Below are 16,305 nucleotides of genomic sequence, written 5' to 3' on the forward strand. Positions count from 1 at the left end.
CACACTGTCGAGGCAACGCCGCCCGCCTCACACGCAGCAACCAAACGCCCGCTGCCCGCCAAGACCCTTCCTAGCAAGGCCTCGCAGCGCCACCGCCGCCATGGCTGCGCTTGCATCGCCGCCACCGCCAGAGCCGGTGTACCACCTACACCCTCCATCCTACTACGCCCCACGCAAGGCTCCAGAGACAGCCGCTGCACTCCCCGCCATGAGCACTCCAAGGATGTTGACCAGCACCGACGCGCACCAGATCCGGGCCGAGATCCGCGCTCCGGGCGCCGCCAGCCAGCGCCACCGACCCGTGGCAAGCCAACAGCGAGACGGGAGCGAGACGCCGCGGTAACCACCAGTCCCAGCTCCGCCAGCTCCCAGAGGACCGACCGCAGCCCGCCGGCCCGCGTCGCAACCCCCCGAGCAGCGCCCAGCACCACCCTCCGCGCGCTGCCGGCCGTGACCGCCAGATCCGGCCGGACCACGCTAGACCGCGCCACCCAGAGCCGTGCACCGCTCCAACCAGCACCGCCGGGCCACGCCGGCGCTGGCCGGACGCGCGCCGCCGCCGATTCGCCTGACCAAGAGGAAGGCGTCCCCCGCCGCCGGAGTGCCTCGAGGGAAGGGGAGATGACCCCGCCGCCATCGACACGCGCACGGGCTTTGCCCGGCGGCGTCTGCTGGCGGCGGCGAGGGAGGGGAGGGGGAGCGGGGTGGCGGCGGCGGGGATTAGGGATCCGCCTGGGCCGCTCGCGGGAGCGACACGGGGGACGGGGGACGGTGCGTTAGCTGTGCGCTGCGATTTTCATACTTGATTATATTTTTTCCCGTTGCAACGCACGGACATGTTTTCTAGTAATGGCACAAGAAACGAAGCCAATTGAAAAAATGAGAGAGAAAGGAAAGTGTACGGAAAAGCGCATGTCTACTAACTTGTCGACACGCGGATTTTCATAGACGTCATCGAACGACTGTGGCTTGCTCTAGTTGCATCCGTCGGCTCCAGCACGACCGCTCAATGAATAACACGTGTTATCACATCCAGGAAAGAATAAATCGAGGAAAAATGAAAATAAAGAAAAAAAAGAAAACAAAAAGTGAAAGATAAATCTGGACAAAAAATGAAAAAAATAATTAGAAAAGAGAAAAGCCTACCGAAATCCGGACTGGGCCCGGCCCAGGACGCGTGCATCCCCGCGCATATATTCCCGACAATCTCGCACAGTATGTGTTTGGGATCGGCGAGGCTGGTGGCGGCGGAAGAAACCCTAGGAGCGAGGCGACGGGGAATCGGTTCTGCCGGCGACAAGTCCGACTACCCGCCTGCCTTCTCTCAGGTACTTCTACTCGTCCTCCTCTCCGCCCTCCTCACGTCCCGACTGCTGCGGCTCTGCCCTCCTCCTCCGGCGTCCGCGACGACCTGCAGCCTCCGCTCAGGCTATTCCCTCTCTTCCCCGTGCAGTCGCTCACCTAGAAGTGACCTTGCTTAGTACTCCTAGGCTTGCTCCTCCTTCGTATGATCTGCTAGGCTCCTGTAGTGTGAGGTCGATTCGATCTCTGCATTATTTCCTCCTGTAGTGTGAGGTCGATTCGATCTGTAGATTATTTGCTCCTGGAGTGTTAGGTTGATTTTATGCGGTCAGTTTATTTGTGGCAAAACTAGATCAGAAATGGGAATCACAGACATGAATTTCTTTGAACCGTTGCCTTTCTATTCCTTAGAGCTCGTCAAATCCTTTGAACCATCTTATCTGCTACTGCTATATGAAAATTAGATCAGTGCAAATTGTTGGAATATATTAGAATATTAAAATTCATACCCTGCACTAGAAAATGGATACCCTGCGCCCAGTTCTCATCTAATCAGTTTACTGTCATAGATAAACTTTGACTACTGCATTTTCATTAGTGAAAGGTGCCCCAAGTGGTTTCTGCAATAATTTCTTGGCAAATTACTGTGCTCTATTCATTTACTATGTGTAGACAGAGCAGCTGTTGATATTACTTCGCATTCCTTCATTGCCTGCACGTTCACATATATTGTGAAGAGTAACTTTATTGTTCACTGTTCATAAGGGTGCATTGTGTGATGCTGTTTACCTTCTCCACGAGAAACTTATAGACCAGTTAGATCAAAATAGCATGATTAGCCATGTGCATGTCCTGCTGTCGACCTTCCTTGTACATGGATACTTGGATCCAGTATCATGATTCTTTCCCACTGCTAACCAGTAGTCTTGCTCTATCAAATGCTTTAATTATCTCTTGCTTGTAGTTTACATGCCTTGCCCCCTCACTGTTCCATGCAATGCTCCCCTGATAGGCTGTCCATGCCTTACATGCTTGCTTTGTGCTTTCATTATGTGAACTTGTGATAGTCGAAGTTGGAAATGAAATGGCTTGTTTGCTGTTGTGTGATTGATTGTTGTAGCTATTACATTAATTGTGTCTTGTCTAAACTCAAATGCAAATATTAAAGAAAAAGTGTTTTTCATGGCGGTTATCTCCATGGCTGTTTTTAGTCAGGTCATATATTCCACGTGCTTGCATATGTTTGCATTTGAAAGGCCAGGACAGTATGAATATAGCATGCATGCTTTCCTTTTTTTGGTTGCTTAGAAGTCTGATAAGGCACTTCTGTCTTTTAGTTAGTTAACAAAATTTTCATAAGACCCTGTACCGTTATTTCAAGGATCAGGTTTCTTTCAGTTTCTTTTGAGTATATGTACTTAACATCGTAGATGGATGCAGAGAAGTAGTTGCAAATAAGCATCAACACTAGGTGGAAATAGTTCAAAAAAGGCGTAGAAGACTCTGATAATATCAAATATTGATGCTCTATATTATCTCATATTTGGTGCTTATTATGTAGTACATGTCGGTCATGGGAGCATCCTAACACAAATCTATGTTGGAGAAAGACTTACATTTGTAACTGTTACCACATTTTCCTCCAAATTTCCTTGAGACAAATAAAATAATATGTTCTAATGAAAAAAGGCTAACACATTTACATATATGATGTAGCTTTATTAAATTCTAGCCCTTGCAAATGCGTGGGCCACTATGCTAGTTCAACAAATGATAGTAAGGCGAGACCATGGGTTAATGATTACTTGTGTGGCGCGGGCATTACCGGCTGGCGTGTCTACAGCAGTTGGTCTTGGGTGCTAAATATACTTCAAACGTGAAATTGTACCCAGCCAAATGAACTTGAAGGATGGGAGATATTTGATCAACCCTTAGGAGATTGGTTGACGAGAGGGGATTAACCCAATCCAACGTCGATTAGTCCCCAACAACTAAACAAGGACTGAGGCCATGCTTGGTTTAGCAGGGATTAAGGGTGATCGGCTGGTATTTAGGCCACTTCCCTGCAAATCCCCCCTAGATGCTTGCTAGTGTCCGCTAAACCAAACAGGGCCCAAGGTGGAACTCTCTCCTCCTCTGTCGCTTTGTTTGATCTATGCTGTTTTCTTGTGATCTTCAGTCTGCATAATGACATGGTATTAATGTTTTCATATGCCTCAGTTACTATTTGATCCAGATAAGCACAAACTTTTGAGATTATTTATGTTTTTTTACTCTACACTGCGGTATGATCGTTAATTTCATTTGCAGTTAACAGGAAGGGGCAGCGGTATGGGTAACTCTATCGCAGCTAGTTCAGCTCCTGCACTGCTGGGAGATACTCACAATCCATGCTTCAAATGGAAGGTTCATAACTTCTCAAACCTACTCCAGAGGGGAGAGGTCTCAGTCAATTCAGCCCCCTTTTTCTACTCTGGGTACAAATGGTGCGTATCATATAAGTATGTGTTTTATGTTAAAATGATGCACGTGTACCAATTTGGCATCATTCATCAATCACTTTTTTAGGTTGCTAAATTCATTTTTTATGAAGTGTTAGTGAAAAATAAAATTAAAACACTGATTTCATACAATGAATGAAGCGACGAAATTAGCCTTCATTCGTTTTCACTTATGACCTCTTGACTGACTTGCTTTTTCATTTACCAGGTTCCTTCAGTTGACTCCTCTTACCAAGTCTTATTCTGCAAAACCATGTGTTGCTCTTTCTCTAGGAATTACTCGAGGAAGTCTGGGCTTGGAGCCAGGTTCCGTGATGGCTGTGGTGTTTGAGTTGTCCATATACAATCATTCAGATCATGTGCATTGGGGATCCAAAGGTAATAAATTTAGTTTTTGCAAACCTCCAACTTTCGAATTCCAACCGGTAGCCACAACTCCCTAAATTATTATATGCATTCAACATAACTAGTAAGTTGTATGTGCTTCGCACATGATGACACTTGTGTGTTGGCATGTCCATTTGAATGATGCAAATATACAAAATTCAATTTTTTTTGGGTATGCAACTATAAGTACACAAAATGTATCCCCTAATGAAAATGCATAGCACAAAATATTAAATTGTCTCAATAAGTACACTCCAAATAATTGTTGTCTCAACAATTAGTTATGGTACATTGTACATACTATCTGTATTTGCGTTCATGGCCCAAATAATTGTTGTCTCAACAATTAGTGTACACGGTTGCTTTCTCAACTAGATCCCATGCACATCCTTAATCGAGGGATGGAAAATATCCTACATACAAAAACTATTAAGAATTCTAATCCTCTAGAGATCATTTAATCATTTCTATTACACTTTGAAAGCCAGGTTTACTAGGAAGTGGTTAGACAACAAACTATAATGAACTTTGTAGAAGATCTTAATTCTAAACTTAAGGCCTTAAATGTGTGTTTATGTTTCTCAGTTCATGTGTGAATAGCTTATATCCAGTCATGTCTCTGTGCAGTGGTATAATATGTGTCGGTATATGTCAGGATAATCGTAGTTTGCCAGTTCTCTTAAAGGGGCAGCGCGGTGCACGTAGCCCCCGCTTGCGTAGGGTCCGGGGAAGGGTCTGACCACTTTGGATCTATAGTACGCAGCCTTTCCCTGCATTTCTGCAAGAGGCTATTTCCAGGACTCAAACCGTGACCTCATGGTCACAAGGCAACAGCTTTACCGCTGCGCTAAGTCTCCCCTTCTTGCCAGTTCTTTTAGTTTTCTTTTATTCAAAATCCAGCAAGATAAGAGCGAGATCTGGAAGGAGGGTTTCCATAGACAGATCCATCATATAAATCAACAGTTGATAATGTTCTTGAACTGTTTAGTTTAGTGAAAGAGGTGGCAAGTTCAAATTCGAAGGCTATGGATTGTACAGTAGTACAGATATCTAAAACCCATCGTTAAGGGCCTGTTCGATAGCCTGCCAGCTCCCAGATTCTGCAAATCAGCGAGCGAAGCTGGCCCGAATGGCCCACCTCCAAGAAGCCGGCTTCCAGGATCGTAGCAGTGTTCACGTACAAAAACCTGGAGCAGCTGTTTTGGCGATCCCAGGAATCGGGAATCCTGGAGTTGGCCTTATTTACGGGCAGATGCCACCGCCAAGTGATTTGAGGGTGCGTACCGGTTCGCTGCCTTCTCTCTCCCTTCTCGCGTCATGTTCTATTTTCTTGACGAGGCTACGTGGAGACATCGCTGCCTTTCCTTCTGAACTGGGCCAAGGCCAGCCACTCTCCTCCAGCGTTCGACCAGGCCTAAGGCCACCTTATCTATTGAGCTGGCTGGGTTCTAGCCCGTCCAGGCAGTTTGGCCTGCTGGCGCCTACAAGAAGCTGGAGCGAGGGTGCCGAACAGTTTTCGTAGAAGAAGCTCGCATCCGGAAATTGAAGCTGGATTTATGGATCCAGCGAAGCTGGAGGACTTCCGAACAGACCCTAAATTTGAATCTATAATTTCGAAATATGATCCCGTGCTTGTTGCATTAACTAGTCTCTCTGAATGATCTTAAGTTTGTATTTTTATGCTTGCCGCTTATATAAGTCCTTTTTATCTATGTTTTAACCCTCACCTACATGCAGCTACCTTCAACTTTGATGATGAGCATATAAACTCGAAGAAGGAATGCTTGATTCCACTTAAAGAACTACTGGTTTCAACTGATTTTTTGGCTGATGACTGCTGTGTCTTTGGTGTGGATATATTGAAAATTGATGCCCTTTTTCCTGAAAAGGAGGAAATTGCGATCCAGAAGGCTGCAACAATTCAGAGCCTCTTCATCCAGAATGATAATTTCATCAAATTGACCTGCAGCGTGACGATAAATAACTTTCTTGAAATGAGCATGATGAAATTCGTTTGTTCAAGATTTGAACTTGATGGACAAAACTGGTACCCATCTGATTCAGTTATTTTAAGAACTCTTTGTATAAATCTTATGCATGAATCATTAGACAATTTAGTGTATGTGACTTACCAGATCATATAAAAGCATGTGACCAAACAACTCCCAAGTTCATTTACATATATGCAGCTGCTTATTACAATGTGTTGACAAAATAAAGGATGTATTCATCCTGGTAACTTGGTTGTATTTGATTTTGCACTTGACATGTAAGCCGTCATAATCACATTTTTCTGATGTACCTCCATTATTTGTTTTCCTCTCATTTGTTCTTCAGGTACTTTGGCGTCTATCCGCGAGGTAACCAGTACAGCAATAATTGCCTCTCCTTGTACTTGCACCTTGATGGCTCAGAGAAGCTCCCTCATAAGTATGGGAAGTTGGTTGAATTAACTTTATCCATATTGGACCAAAAACATGGAAAACACTTCATCAGGAAATGCCCAGGTTCAGTTCTACTTAGCTGATATCACCGCACCATAAATTGACTGCCATGTCTCGTTTGCTGTTCTTACCTTGTCGTAATGCAGGTCTCGTGGTGTTTGCTGGTAAATCCCACTGGGGGTGGTCTGACTTCATTCCACTTGAGACATTCATGAATCCAGAGAGAGGCTATCTTGTAGAATCGTGCTGCATTATCAAGGCAGAGATTACTATCTTTGGATCTTCTGATGCGTGTCGTCTGATGGCATGAGTGATATAGAATGCCCGCCACATCTATGTCCTGGTAGTAAAGTTATGCCCAACTTGAATAGTTGAATAAGAGAGGGTTGTAGTAGCTGTTCTCAGAACCTGTGTGGTGATGTATATGTTAGGATTTAATTAGTCCTATTAATCCCTGCTTTTCCTAATCGAGGCGGTTGTCCCTTCGGACGCACCCCTTCGCGGGCTATATATATATATGTGTAGTAGCATTATCAATGAGAACAACTATTCACTTTTACTTTTCTGTCTCCCTCGCTCGTTTCTTTTCAAACATGTTATCAACGCGCTGGGCGCGATCCCTCCCGGACGCGGCCGGTGCGCTGCCGCGGCGACTCTGGCGCGGATCCGCACTTGATTGGGGTACATCGAGAGGAAAAAGGGCGAGGCGGCAGTTACACATCAGATTTGGGAATCGGCGATGGCGGCAAGCACGGCCGATCTCCTCACAGAGATGCGGAATCAGATTCGTCAATTGGATTCATTGTTATTCCGGTTTGCATATCCACTCACTAAATGAATGCATGAATTGATTGGTTTTGACCACGTACTAGTTTTGACCGGATGAACTAACCATTGCCTACACTAGTCTTGGTTGTTTGCCGATCGGGACGGCGACCCATAGCGATGGAGCGCTACCGTAAGCAGGTCGTCGAAGCGGCGGCCTCAACGCAACGTGCGCAACGCGCATCAGCGGCTCGCGGCTCAGCCCCCAGCGCACGGCGAGACGCAAACTCGTCCTCCCAGAAGGAGGCGACGGCTGTGCACCGACCCCTACGGAGCCGGGGCATCCGACTACTTGGTGCGCCGCGGCGCACTGGTCATCCCGACTGGCGTTGCGCAAGCATGGCCGTCGGCTTGGCCCTCCCACAGTTCCACTGCGCACGCGTTGCGCAAGCATGGCCGTCGGCTTGGCCTTCCCAGAGTTCCACTGCGCACGCCGCAGATGGTCGCCTCGGCAACCGTGAGGACTGCCTCCAACTACGATGCGGCATGGAAGACCGAGGCCGGCGACGCTCCCGAGCGAACGACGTGGCCCTCGGCTCGCATACGCACAGATCGACAGGGCCCGAGGCAATGGCCCTCGTCTGACCCGTCAACGTCGCCTTCCGGCACACGCGGGCACGATGCCCTCGACGCGACGGTGGCCTTCGCGGCACTGACCCACTGGAGGCACGGCTAGCGCCAGCGCGCGTGGTGGCCCCCGGCGCCGATGCCTCTGCTCCCGGCGGAGACGTGTCTGACGCACGCGGCGGCCGCCGCCCCCTGGTACACCGGCGCGAGGGAGCGATGGCAGCCGGCTCCGACCGGCAGCGCCTCCTGGCGCGCGATACTGTTGAGTAAATAGGCAATTTTTCGATTAAATTAATCCACGAGTAAATCACTAGCATGGCATTGACTAAGTTGATGGCGTACTGACTTTGATCTAAACATGCACGTACTAAGCAAACAGTAGACAAATCTACACATACTGCTAGTACTGCTAATAGGAAAATAATCAGGAGCGGGATAAACGAGTTATACCCTCCAGTAGGCCATGCAGAGGCCGCGGCTTTGGTGGCAGCAGCGGCGTCCTCGGCGGCCTTCTCGTCGGCTTCGGCTTTCTCGGCGGCGGCACGGTCGGTGTCGGTGGACATGGTGATGATGAAGGCGACGCGGACGTAGAGGAAGCAGACGATCGGAAGCGAGCAGTCGCGTAATCGCTGCCCAAAGACCTATTCGCCCCTCACCCCGTACAGGAACCAGAAGGGCGTGGTTTCGGAGACCTGCTCTCCCGTCGACCGTGTACGCGGCGGACGGGACGGAGTCACCGGCGGCAGCAGCAACAAAGGAACGACGTGGGCGTGGAGGCTGAGATGCGTTCTGTTTTCGCGGCGGCTAGGGTTGGCAGCGCCCCACATATATATGTGCGGCCGTGCGTGGAGAGATCGGTAGCCCACGATCCGACGTCTTAGATCGTGGCCCTACCTGTCAAAGACTCTCCGTTCCTGACCGGCAAAAAGAAGCGCATAGGAGTGAGCTCGGCTCGGCTCAATCCCGCAACCCGCGTCGCGTCGCGTCGTGGCGTGGCGTGGCGTGGCGTGGCGTGGCGAGGCGAGCGGAGGAGGAGGAGTGCGCGAGGGCCTCATCTCTTCTCAAGCTCCAATAGCATGTAGAAGAGAAACCCTTATAAACCACTCCAACTCTCCTTCCACTTCCGGGGTGGGACTAAACTTCCCACCACACATAGTGCCATATAACCCACATGGGCCCTTAGAGATTTTTCAGAAATTGCAATATGGGCCTAGAGCCCATCTCAGATTTCAGCAATCCCCCACCAGATCTCGAGGGCCCATTGTGTCTTCTGTTCCAAATACTGTTTTGATATACTAGTGTTTCAGTGAAGAACTGTTAAGGTTGAGCTTCACCTAGAGCAAGTAGCTACACTCCTTCACAACTGAACAATGGACTATGCCTTGAATTGTCAGTTTGGCGTAAAGAAGTTTCACCACATGTCTTACTAGTACTGGGCTGCCGAAGGCTGACCCCTCGGGTGGAGCATATAAGTCACACTCCTGGCCTATTCATGAGTTTACTAGAGATCACCCCAATCTCATAGACTATGACTAGCAGTCGGGCTCACATAGGTGTGTTCCTCCAAAGATCGCTCTGTAGGATAGCATCTTGCTTATACATATAAGCCTTGGAACACATTGAGACAGTAGTCATCCTTCCATACAGTTTCCGAGAGTATTGCATCTCCAACAGAGTGGGTTAGTAAAGTTACTCTCCTCAGTTCGCCGCTGGCTTGTTTTCCCAGGTCCTACTTCACGGGATCTCCGATCACATAGGTTGGGTTAACACCATGACAACTCATGTGGGTCTCATACCCATCTCCCTCGATGCACTATCTATCACTACACGTGATAGCCCTTTCGTAAAGGGATCAGCCAGATTCTTAGCCGTATGGACATAGTCCAACGCTATTACTCCGAAGTTTCTTAATTTTCTGACAGCTTTTAATCTCATTCTTATGTGTTTGTTGGACTTCATGTTGTCCTTTGAACTCTTCACCTTGGTGATGACAGTCTGATTATCACAGTTCATAAGGATAGCCGGAACCGGTTTATCAACCAGTGGCAAGTCCATCAACAGATCTCGAAGCCATCCTGCTTCAACACCAGAAGTGTCTAATGCTGTTAATTCTGCTTCCATTGTCGATCTCGTTAAGATCGTTTGCTTGCAAGTCTTCTAGGAAACAGCGCCACCTCCAAGAGTAAACATATACCCAGTCGTGGCCTTCATCTCATCAGCATCAGAGATCCAATTCGCATCACTATACCCTTCAAGTACCGATGGGTCTCCGGTATAGTGAAGTCCATAGTTCATAGTACCTTTCAGATAGCGCATAACTCTTTCAACAGCATGCCAATGTACATCACCCGGTTTAGAAACAAACCGACTCAGTTTGCTCACAGCAAACGCGATGTCAAGCCTTGTTGCGCTCGCTAGGTACATCAGTGAACCAATGATTTGAGAGTATCTCAATTGATCTTTAGCCATGCCTTTGGACTTTCGAATCAACACGCTAGGATCATATGGTGTTTGAGATGGTATGCAGTCTGAATATCCAAAACGACTCAACACCTTCTCAACATAATGGGATTGCAGAAGTGTGATCCCACCCTCATTATCTCTCAGTAGCTTGATGTTCAAGATAACATCAGCCACACCAAGGTCCTTCATCTCAAAGTTCTGAGACAGAAACGATTTGACCTCCTCAATGACTTTGAGGTTTGTTCCGAATATCAGTATGTCATCAACATACAAGCACAGTATAACTCCTTCGCCCCCACCATGGCGATAGTATACACATTTGTCAGCTTCATTAACAACGAAGCCAACAGATGTCAGAGTTGTATTAAACTTATCATGCCATTGCTTAGGTTCTTGCTTCAGGCCATATAAAGATTTCAGCAACCTACACACCTTTCTTTCCTGACCATCTATTACAAAGCCATCTGGCTGTTGCATGTAGATTTCCTCATTTAGCTCTCCATTCAGAAAAGTCGTCTTAACATCCATTTGATGGACAAGAAGACCATGTGAGGCCGCCAACGAGAGTAATACTCGAATAGTGGTCAGTCTAGCCACAGGTGAATAAGTATCGAAGAAATCTTCCTCTTCTTTTTGGTCATAGCCCTTGGCCACAAGCCTAGCCTTGTACTTTTCAATCGTACCATCGGGCCTAAGCTTTTTCTTGAACACCCACTTACATCCCAATGGTTTGCAACCATAGGGACGCTCAGTGATCTCCCATGTCCCGTTAGCCATGATGGAATCCATCTCGCTACGGACCGCATCCTTCCAGTAGTCAGCTTCTGGAGAGGCATACGCTTCTGAAATAGAAGTGGGAGTATCATCCACGAGGTACACGAAGAAATCATCACCAAAGGTCTTTGCAGTCCTTTGTCTCTTGCCCCTACCAAGGGTTTCCTCGTCATCCTCCTCAGGATTTTCATCATGTGTTTGTTCATAATATTCCATAGGAATGGCAGACTCAGGAGTCTCCTCAGATTCCTATCTAGAAGTGCTTTGCATATCTCTCATGGGAAAAATATCCTCAAAGAATGTAGCATCCTTAGACTCCATAATTGTACCGACCTTCTGGTTAGGTACCTCATATTTCACTACTAGAAATCTATAGCCAACGCTGTTCTTAGCGTAGCCCAAATTAACGCAGTCCACAGTCTTAGGTCCAAGCTTACGCTTTTTGGGGATCGGCACATTGACTTTCGCCAAACAGCCCCAAGTGCGCAAGTACGAGAGTGTTGTCCTTCTCTTTGCCCATTTATCATAGGGAGTGATCTCATTATCCTTTGTCGGAACTATATTCAGGACATGACATGCCGTCAATATAGCCCCCCCCCCCACCATGCCTTGGATAAACCCGATGTATCTAACATGGCGTTAACCAGATCAGTTAGAGTACGGTTTTTCTGCTCGGCAACCCCGTTTGACTGGGGAGAATAGGAAGGCGTCCTCTCATGAATAATGCCGTGTTCCGCACAGAAGGAATCAAACTCACTCGAGAAGTACTCTCCACCGCGATCTGACCGGACTCGTTTAATTTTCTTTTCAAGTTGATTCTCAACTTCTGCCTTATAGATTTTAAAGTAGTATAGAGCCTCATCTTTAGTATTTAACAGATATACAGAGCAATATCTAGTGGAATCATCTATCAATGTCATGAAGTACTTCTTTCCACCTTTAGTCAACACGCCATTCATCTCACAAAGATCAGAATGTATGAGTTCTAACGGTGCCAAGTGTCTCTCCTCCGCAGCCTTGTGAGGCTTGCGAGGTTTCTTAGCTTGCACACATGATAGGCACTTAGAACCTTTGGCTAAAGTGAAACTCGGGATTAAATCCAACTTGGCTAGCCGCGTCATAACACCGAAACTAATGTGACAAAGACGTGAATGCCAAACTTCAGATTCATTAACATTCGAATGAATATGGTTCACGACTTTATCACAAAAATCTGCGAGGGAAAGGCAGAACATCCCTCCGCTCTCATAACCTTTTCCAACAAAGAGTCCATATTTCGTGACAACTAATTTATTAGACTCGAAAACCAACTTAAACCCTTCTCTACATAGAAGGGAGCCACTAACGAGGTTCTTCTTGATGGCGGGGACATGCTGCACGTTCTTCAGCTGCACGATCCTTCCCGAAGTAAACTTCAGATCGACCGTGCCAACACCATGAACAGAAGCACTCGCGCCATTCCCCATCAATACGGACCCGTGGCCTGTGACTTGGTAAGAAGAGAACAATGAAATGTCAGCACACACATGAACACCTGCACCTGTATCCACCCACCAATCGGTAGGCTGAAACACTGAAAAAACGGTAAATAAATTACTGTACCCAGATGCACCATTCTCATTGTTGCCCACAATCATGTTGACAGACTTGGAGTCCTGTCCTGACTTCTTAAACTTGTTTGGGCACTTGTTGGCCCAATGTTCAGCCGAACCACAAGTAAAGCAGCCCTCATCCTTCTTGTTCTTCTTGAAGGTCTTCTTACCCTTCTTCTTGAAGTCGGTATTTTGTTGGACAACGTTCTTTCCCTTGAACTTGTGGGAGTTGAAGTTCCTCTGGTTCACCATGTTGGCAACAGAAGTCCCTTCGGCCCCTTTTCCGTGCGAGTCCTTTGCCCTCGAATTCTGCTCAACACTCAGATGGCCAATGACATCCTCCACAGAGAATTCACGCCTCTGATGTTTCAGAGTGGTGGCAAAGTTCCTCCAGGAATTGGGGAGCTTAGCGATTATGCAGCCCGCGACAAACTTGCCCGGTAACTCGCACTTCAGAAGCTCAAGCTCCTTAACAATGCATATTATCTCATGAGCCTGCTCCAGTACAGGACGGTTCTCAACCATCTTGTAATCGTGGAACTGCTCTATAATATACATCTCGCTCCCTGCATCGGCGGCCCCGAACTTAGATTCGAGCGCCTCCCACAAGTCCTTGGCGACATGCACATGTAAATATGCGTCGACCAGTTTATCTCCGATCACTGTAAGAACAGCTCCGAGAAACACAGTGGTTGCCTCCCTGAACGCCTTCTCCTGTTCAGGAGCAATCGTTCCCGTGGACACACCGGTGACCCAGAACACGTTCATAGCCGTGAGCCATAAAGTGGTCTTTGTCTGCCAACGCTTAAAATGCGTACCGGTAAACTTATCCGGTTTCAGTGCTGCGGCAAAGCCACTTGCCGAAAAATTCCTACACATAATAGGTTTTTGGATTGTTGAGTAAATAGGCAATTTCTCGATTAAATTAATCCACGAGTAAATCACTAGCATGGCATTGACTAAGTTGATGACGTACTGACTTTGATCTAAACATGCACGTACTAAGCAAACAATAGACAAATCTACACATACTGCTAGTACTGCTAATAGGAAAATAATCAGGAGCGGGATAAACGAGTTATACCCTCCAGTAGGCCATGCAGAGGCCGCAGCTTTGGTGGCAGCAGCGGCGTCCTCGGCGGCCTTCTCGTCGGCTTTGGCTTTCTCGGTGGCGGCACGGTCGGTGTCGGTGGACATGGTGATGATGAAGGCGACGCGGACGTAGAGGAAGCAGACGATCGGAAGCGAGCAGTCGCGTAATTGCTGCCCAAAAACCTATTCGCCCCTCACCCCGTACAGGAACCAGAAGGCGTGGTTTCGGAGACCTGCTCTCCCGTCGACCGTGTACGCGGCGGACGGGACGGAGTCACCGGCGGCAGCAGCAGCAAAGGAACGACGTGGGCGTGGAGGCTGAGATGCGTTCTGTTTTCGCGGCGGCTACGGTTGGCAGCGCCCCACATATATATGTGCGGCCGTGCGTGGAGAGACTTGGGCTGAGCCCACGTCCAAGTCGGTAGCCCATGATCCGACGTCTCAGATCGTGGCCCTACCTGTCAAAGACTCTCCGTTCCTGATCGGCAAAAAGAAGCGCATAGGAGTGAGCTCGGCTCGGCTCAATCCCACAACCCGCGGCGCGGCGCGTCGTGACGAGGCGAGCGGAGGAGGAGGAGTGCGCGAGGGCCTCATCTCTTCTCAAGCTCCAATAGCATGTAGAAGAGAAACCCTTATAAACCACTCCAACTCTCCTTCCACTTCCGGGGTGGGATTAAACTTCCCACCACACATAGTGCCATAACCCACATGGGCCCTTAGAGATTTTTCAGAAATTGCAATATGGGCCTAGAGCCCATCTCAGATTTCAGCAAATACCGCCGAGACCCTCAGCGCGACTCCAGGCGTTATACGGCTGGCGGTGGAAACAGCCGTAGGTGCGGCACCGGCTGCGACGCCCTCCGGTGCTCAGCTCGCGGTGCCGTGTCCTCGACGTCCTGGTGGCGGTCCTAGCAACCATAGTTTGCATCCTCGCGGTGCGGCGGTGCTATGACCCCAAGCGCTCGGCGCACCTCAGCGGCGCCTGAGGCCACCCACGGCCATCCACGGCATGTCACAACAGCGCCCACGGCCACGCCCCCTCCTGCGGCGGCAACGGCTAATGGTCCATGCCAATATTTGCCCAGCCTTCAACAAAGATTTTGCAAATTGGTTCTGTTATCAGTGCTATTTACTAGCATTAATTTGTTTTAGACCTTCTTCAGTATTTGTGCCTTTAAATGCTGTAATCTCTGTTGAGTAATGTGTACGCCAGAATGAGATTGTGATGTAAATAATTCCCATGTTCACGACATGTTCAAATTATTTACCTTCACTATTTGCAATTGAGATTTTTAATCTCTTGCAAAGTATATTCAGTACCTTTATACTACTGTTTTGCTTAGGAGTACTATGTATTCCGGAATCTCTCTAAGATGTATATTTTTTCCATGTTCGCCACATGTCGAGATTAATACGTCTATTTGCAATTGAGATTTTAAATTTCTTGCAAATACAGATGCAAAATTCCTAGTGATTTTTTCAAATGGATGTATTGGGATCCCAATGTAGTGTGTAGATCTACTGCTTTGCAGAGCCTATATTTTGTCATAACTGACATTATGATTGCTCTCTCATACATTTTATTAAGCTATGACGTAAGGTACTTGAGATATGAGTATCGGCTAATTTCATCAGAGATGGATCCCGAAATATATTTTGGGAGGTATCTACAACATGTCATGCTTAACAATTTGAAGTTCACACAAATGGCTTCAAGATAACTTCTTGAAATCGCCATTATTTTTGCAAAATTTATTGCAACATTACATACCATGATGGTCTTTAATTTACTGGTTGTAAATTAATTATCTCTGGTTTATGTTGGGGAACGTAGTAATTTCAAAATTTTTCCTACGCACACGCAAGATCATGGTGATGGCATAGCAACAAGAGGGGAGAGTGTTGTCCACGTACCCTTGTAGACCGTAAGCGGAAGTGTTATGACAACGCGGTTGATGTAGTCGTACGTCTTCACGATCCGACCGATCCAAGTACCGAACGTACGGCACCTCCGAGTTCAGCACACGTTCAGCTCGATGACGATCCCCGGGCTCCGATCCAGCAAAGCTTCGGGGATGAGTTCCGTCATCACGATGGCGTGGTGACGATGATGATGTTCTACCGGCGCAGGGCTTCGCCTAAACTCCACGACGATATGACCGAGGTGGAATATGGTGGAGGGGGGCACCGCACACAGCTAAGGAACGATCCGTAGATCAACTTGTGTGTTCTAGGGTGCCCCCTGCCCCCGTATATAAAGGAGCAAGGGGGGAGGCCGGCCGGCCCTTGTGGGCGCGCCAAGGAGGAGTCCTCCTCCTAGTAGGAGTAGGACTCCCCCTTTCCTACTCCTACTAGGAG

General features: G+C 47.9%; 1 protein-coding gene across 1 annotated transcript; it reads left to right on the forward strand.

The window, feature by feature from the left end:
- Positions 1-1,175: 1,175 nt before the first annotated feature.
- On the forward strand, positions 1,176-7,193 carry LOC123136369 (uncharacterized). Its single transcript, XM_044555733.1, has 6 exons — positions 1,176-1,328; positions 3,613-3,788; positions 4,012-4,181; positions 5,928-6,237; positions 6,528-6,697; positions 6,781-7,193. Exons 1-6 carry the CDS (start codon positions 1,218-1,220, stop codon positions 6,942-6,944), a joined length of 1,101 nt encoding a protein of 366 aa, XP_044411668.1. The 5' UTR covers positions 1,176-1,217; the 3' UTR covers positions 6,945-7,193.
- Positions 7,194-16,305: the final 9,112 nt, after the last annotated feature.

The sequence above is a fragment of the Triticum aestivum genome, chromosome 6B (assembly GCF_018294505.1).
Source record: "Triticum aestivum cultivar Chinese Spring chromosome 6B, IWGSC CS RefSeq v2.1, whole genome shotgun sequence".
Classification (NCBI taxonomy): Eukaryota; Viridiplantae; Streptophyta; class Magnoliopsida; order Poales; family Poaceae; genus Triticum; species Triticum aestivum.

Coding starts and splice junctions, on each gene's coding strand:
- LOC123136369 (XM_044555733.1), top strand. CDS start 1,218: ATGTGTTTGGGATCGGCGAGGCTGGTGGCGGCGGAAGAAACCCTAGGA. Junction 1,329..3,612: donor ACCCGCCTGCCTTCTCTCAG/GTACTTCTACTC, acceptor TTTCATTTGCAG/TTAACAGGAAGGGGCAGCGG. Junction 3,789..4,011: donor TTCTACTCTGGGTACAAATG/GTGCGTATCATA, acceptor TTCATTTACCAG/GTTCCTTCAGTTGACTCCTC.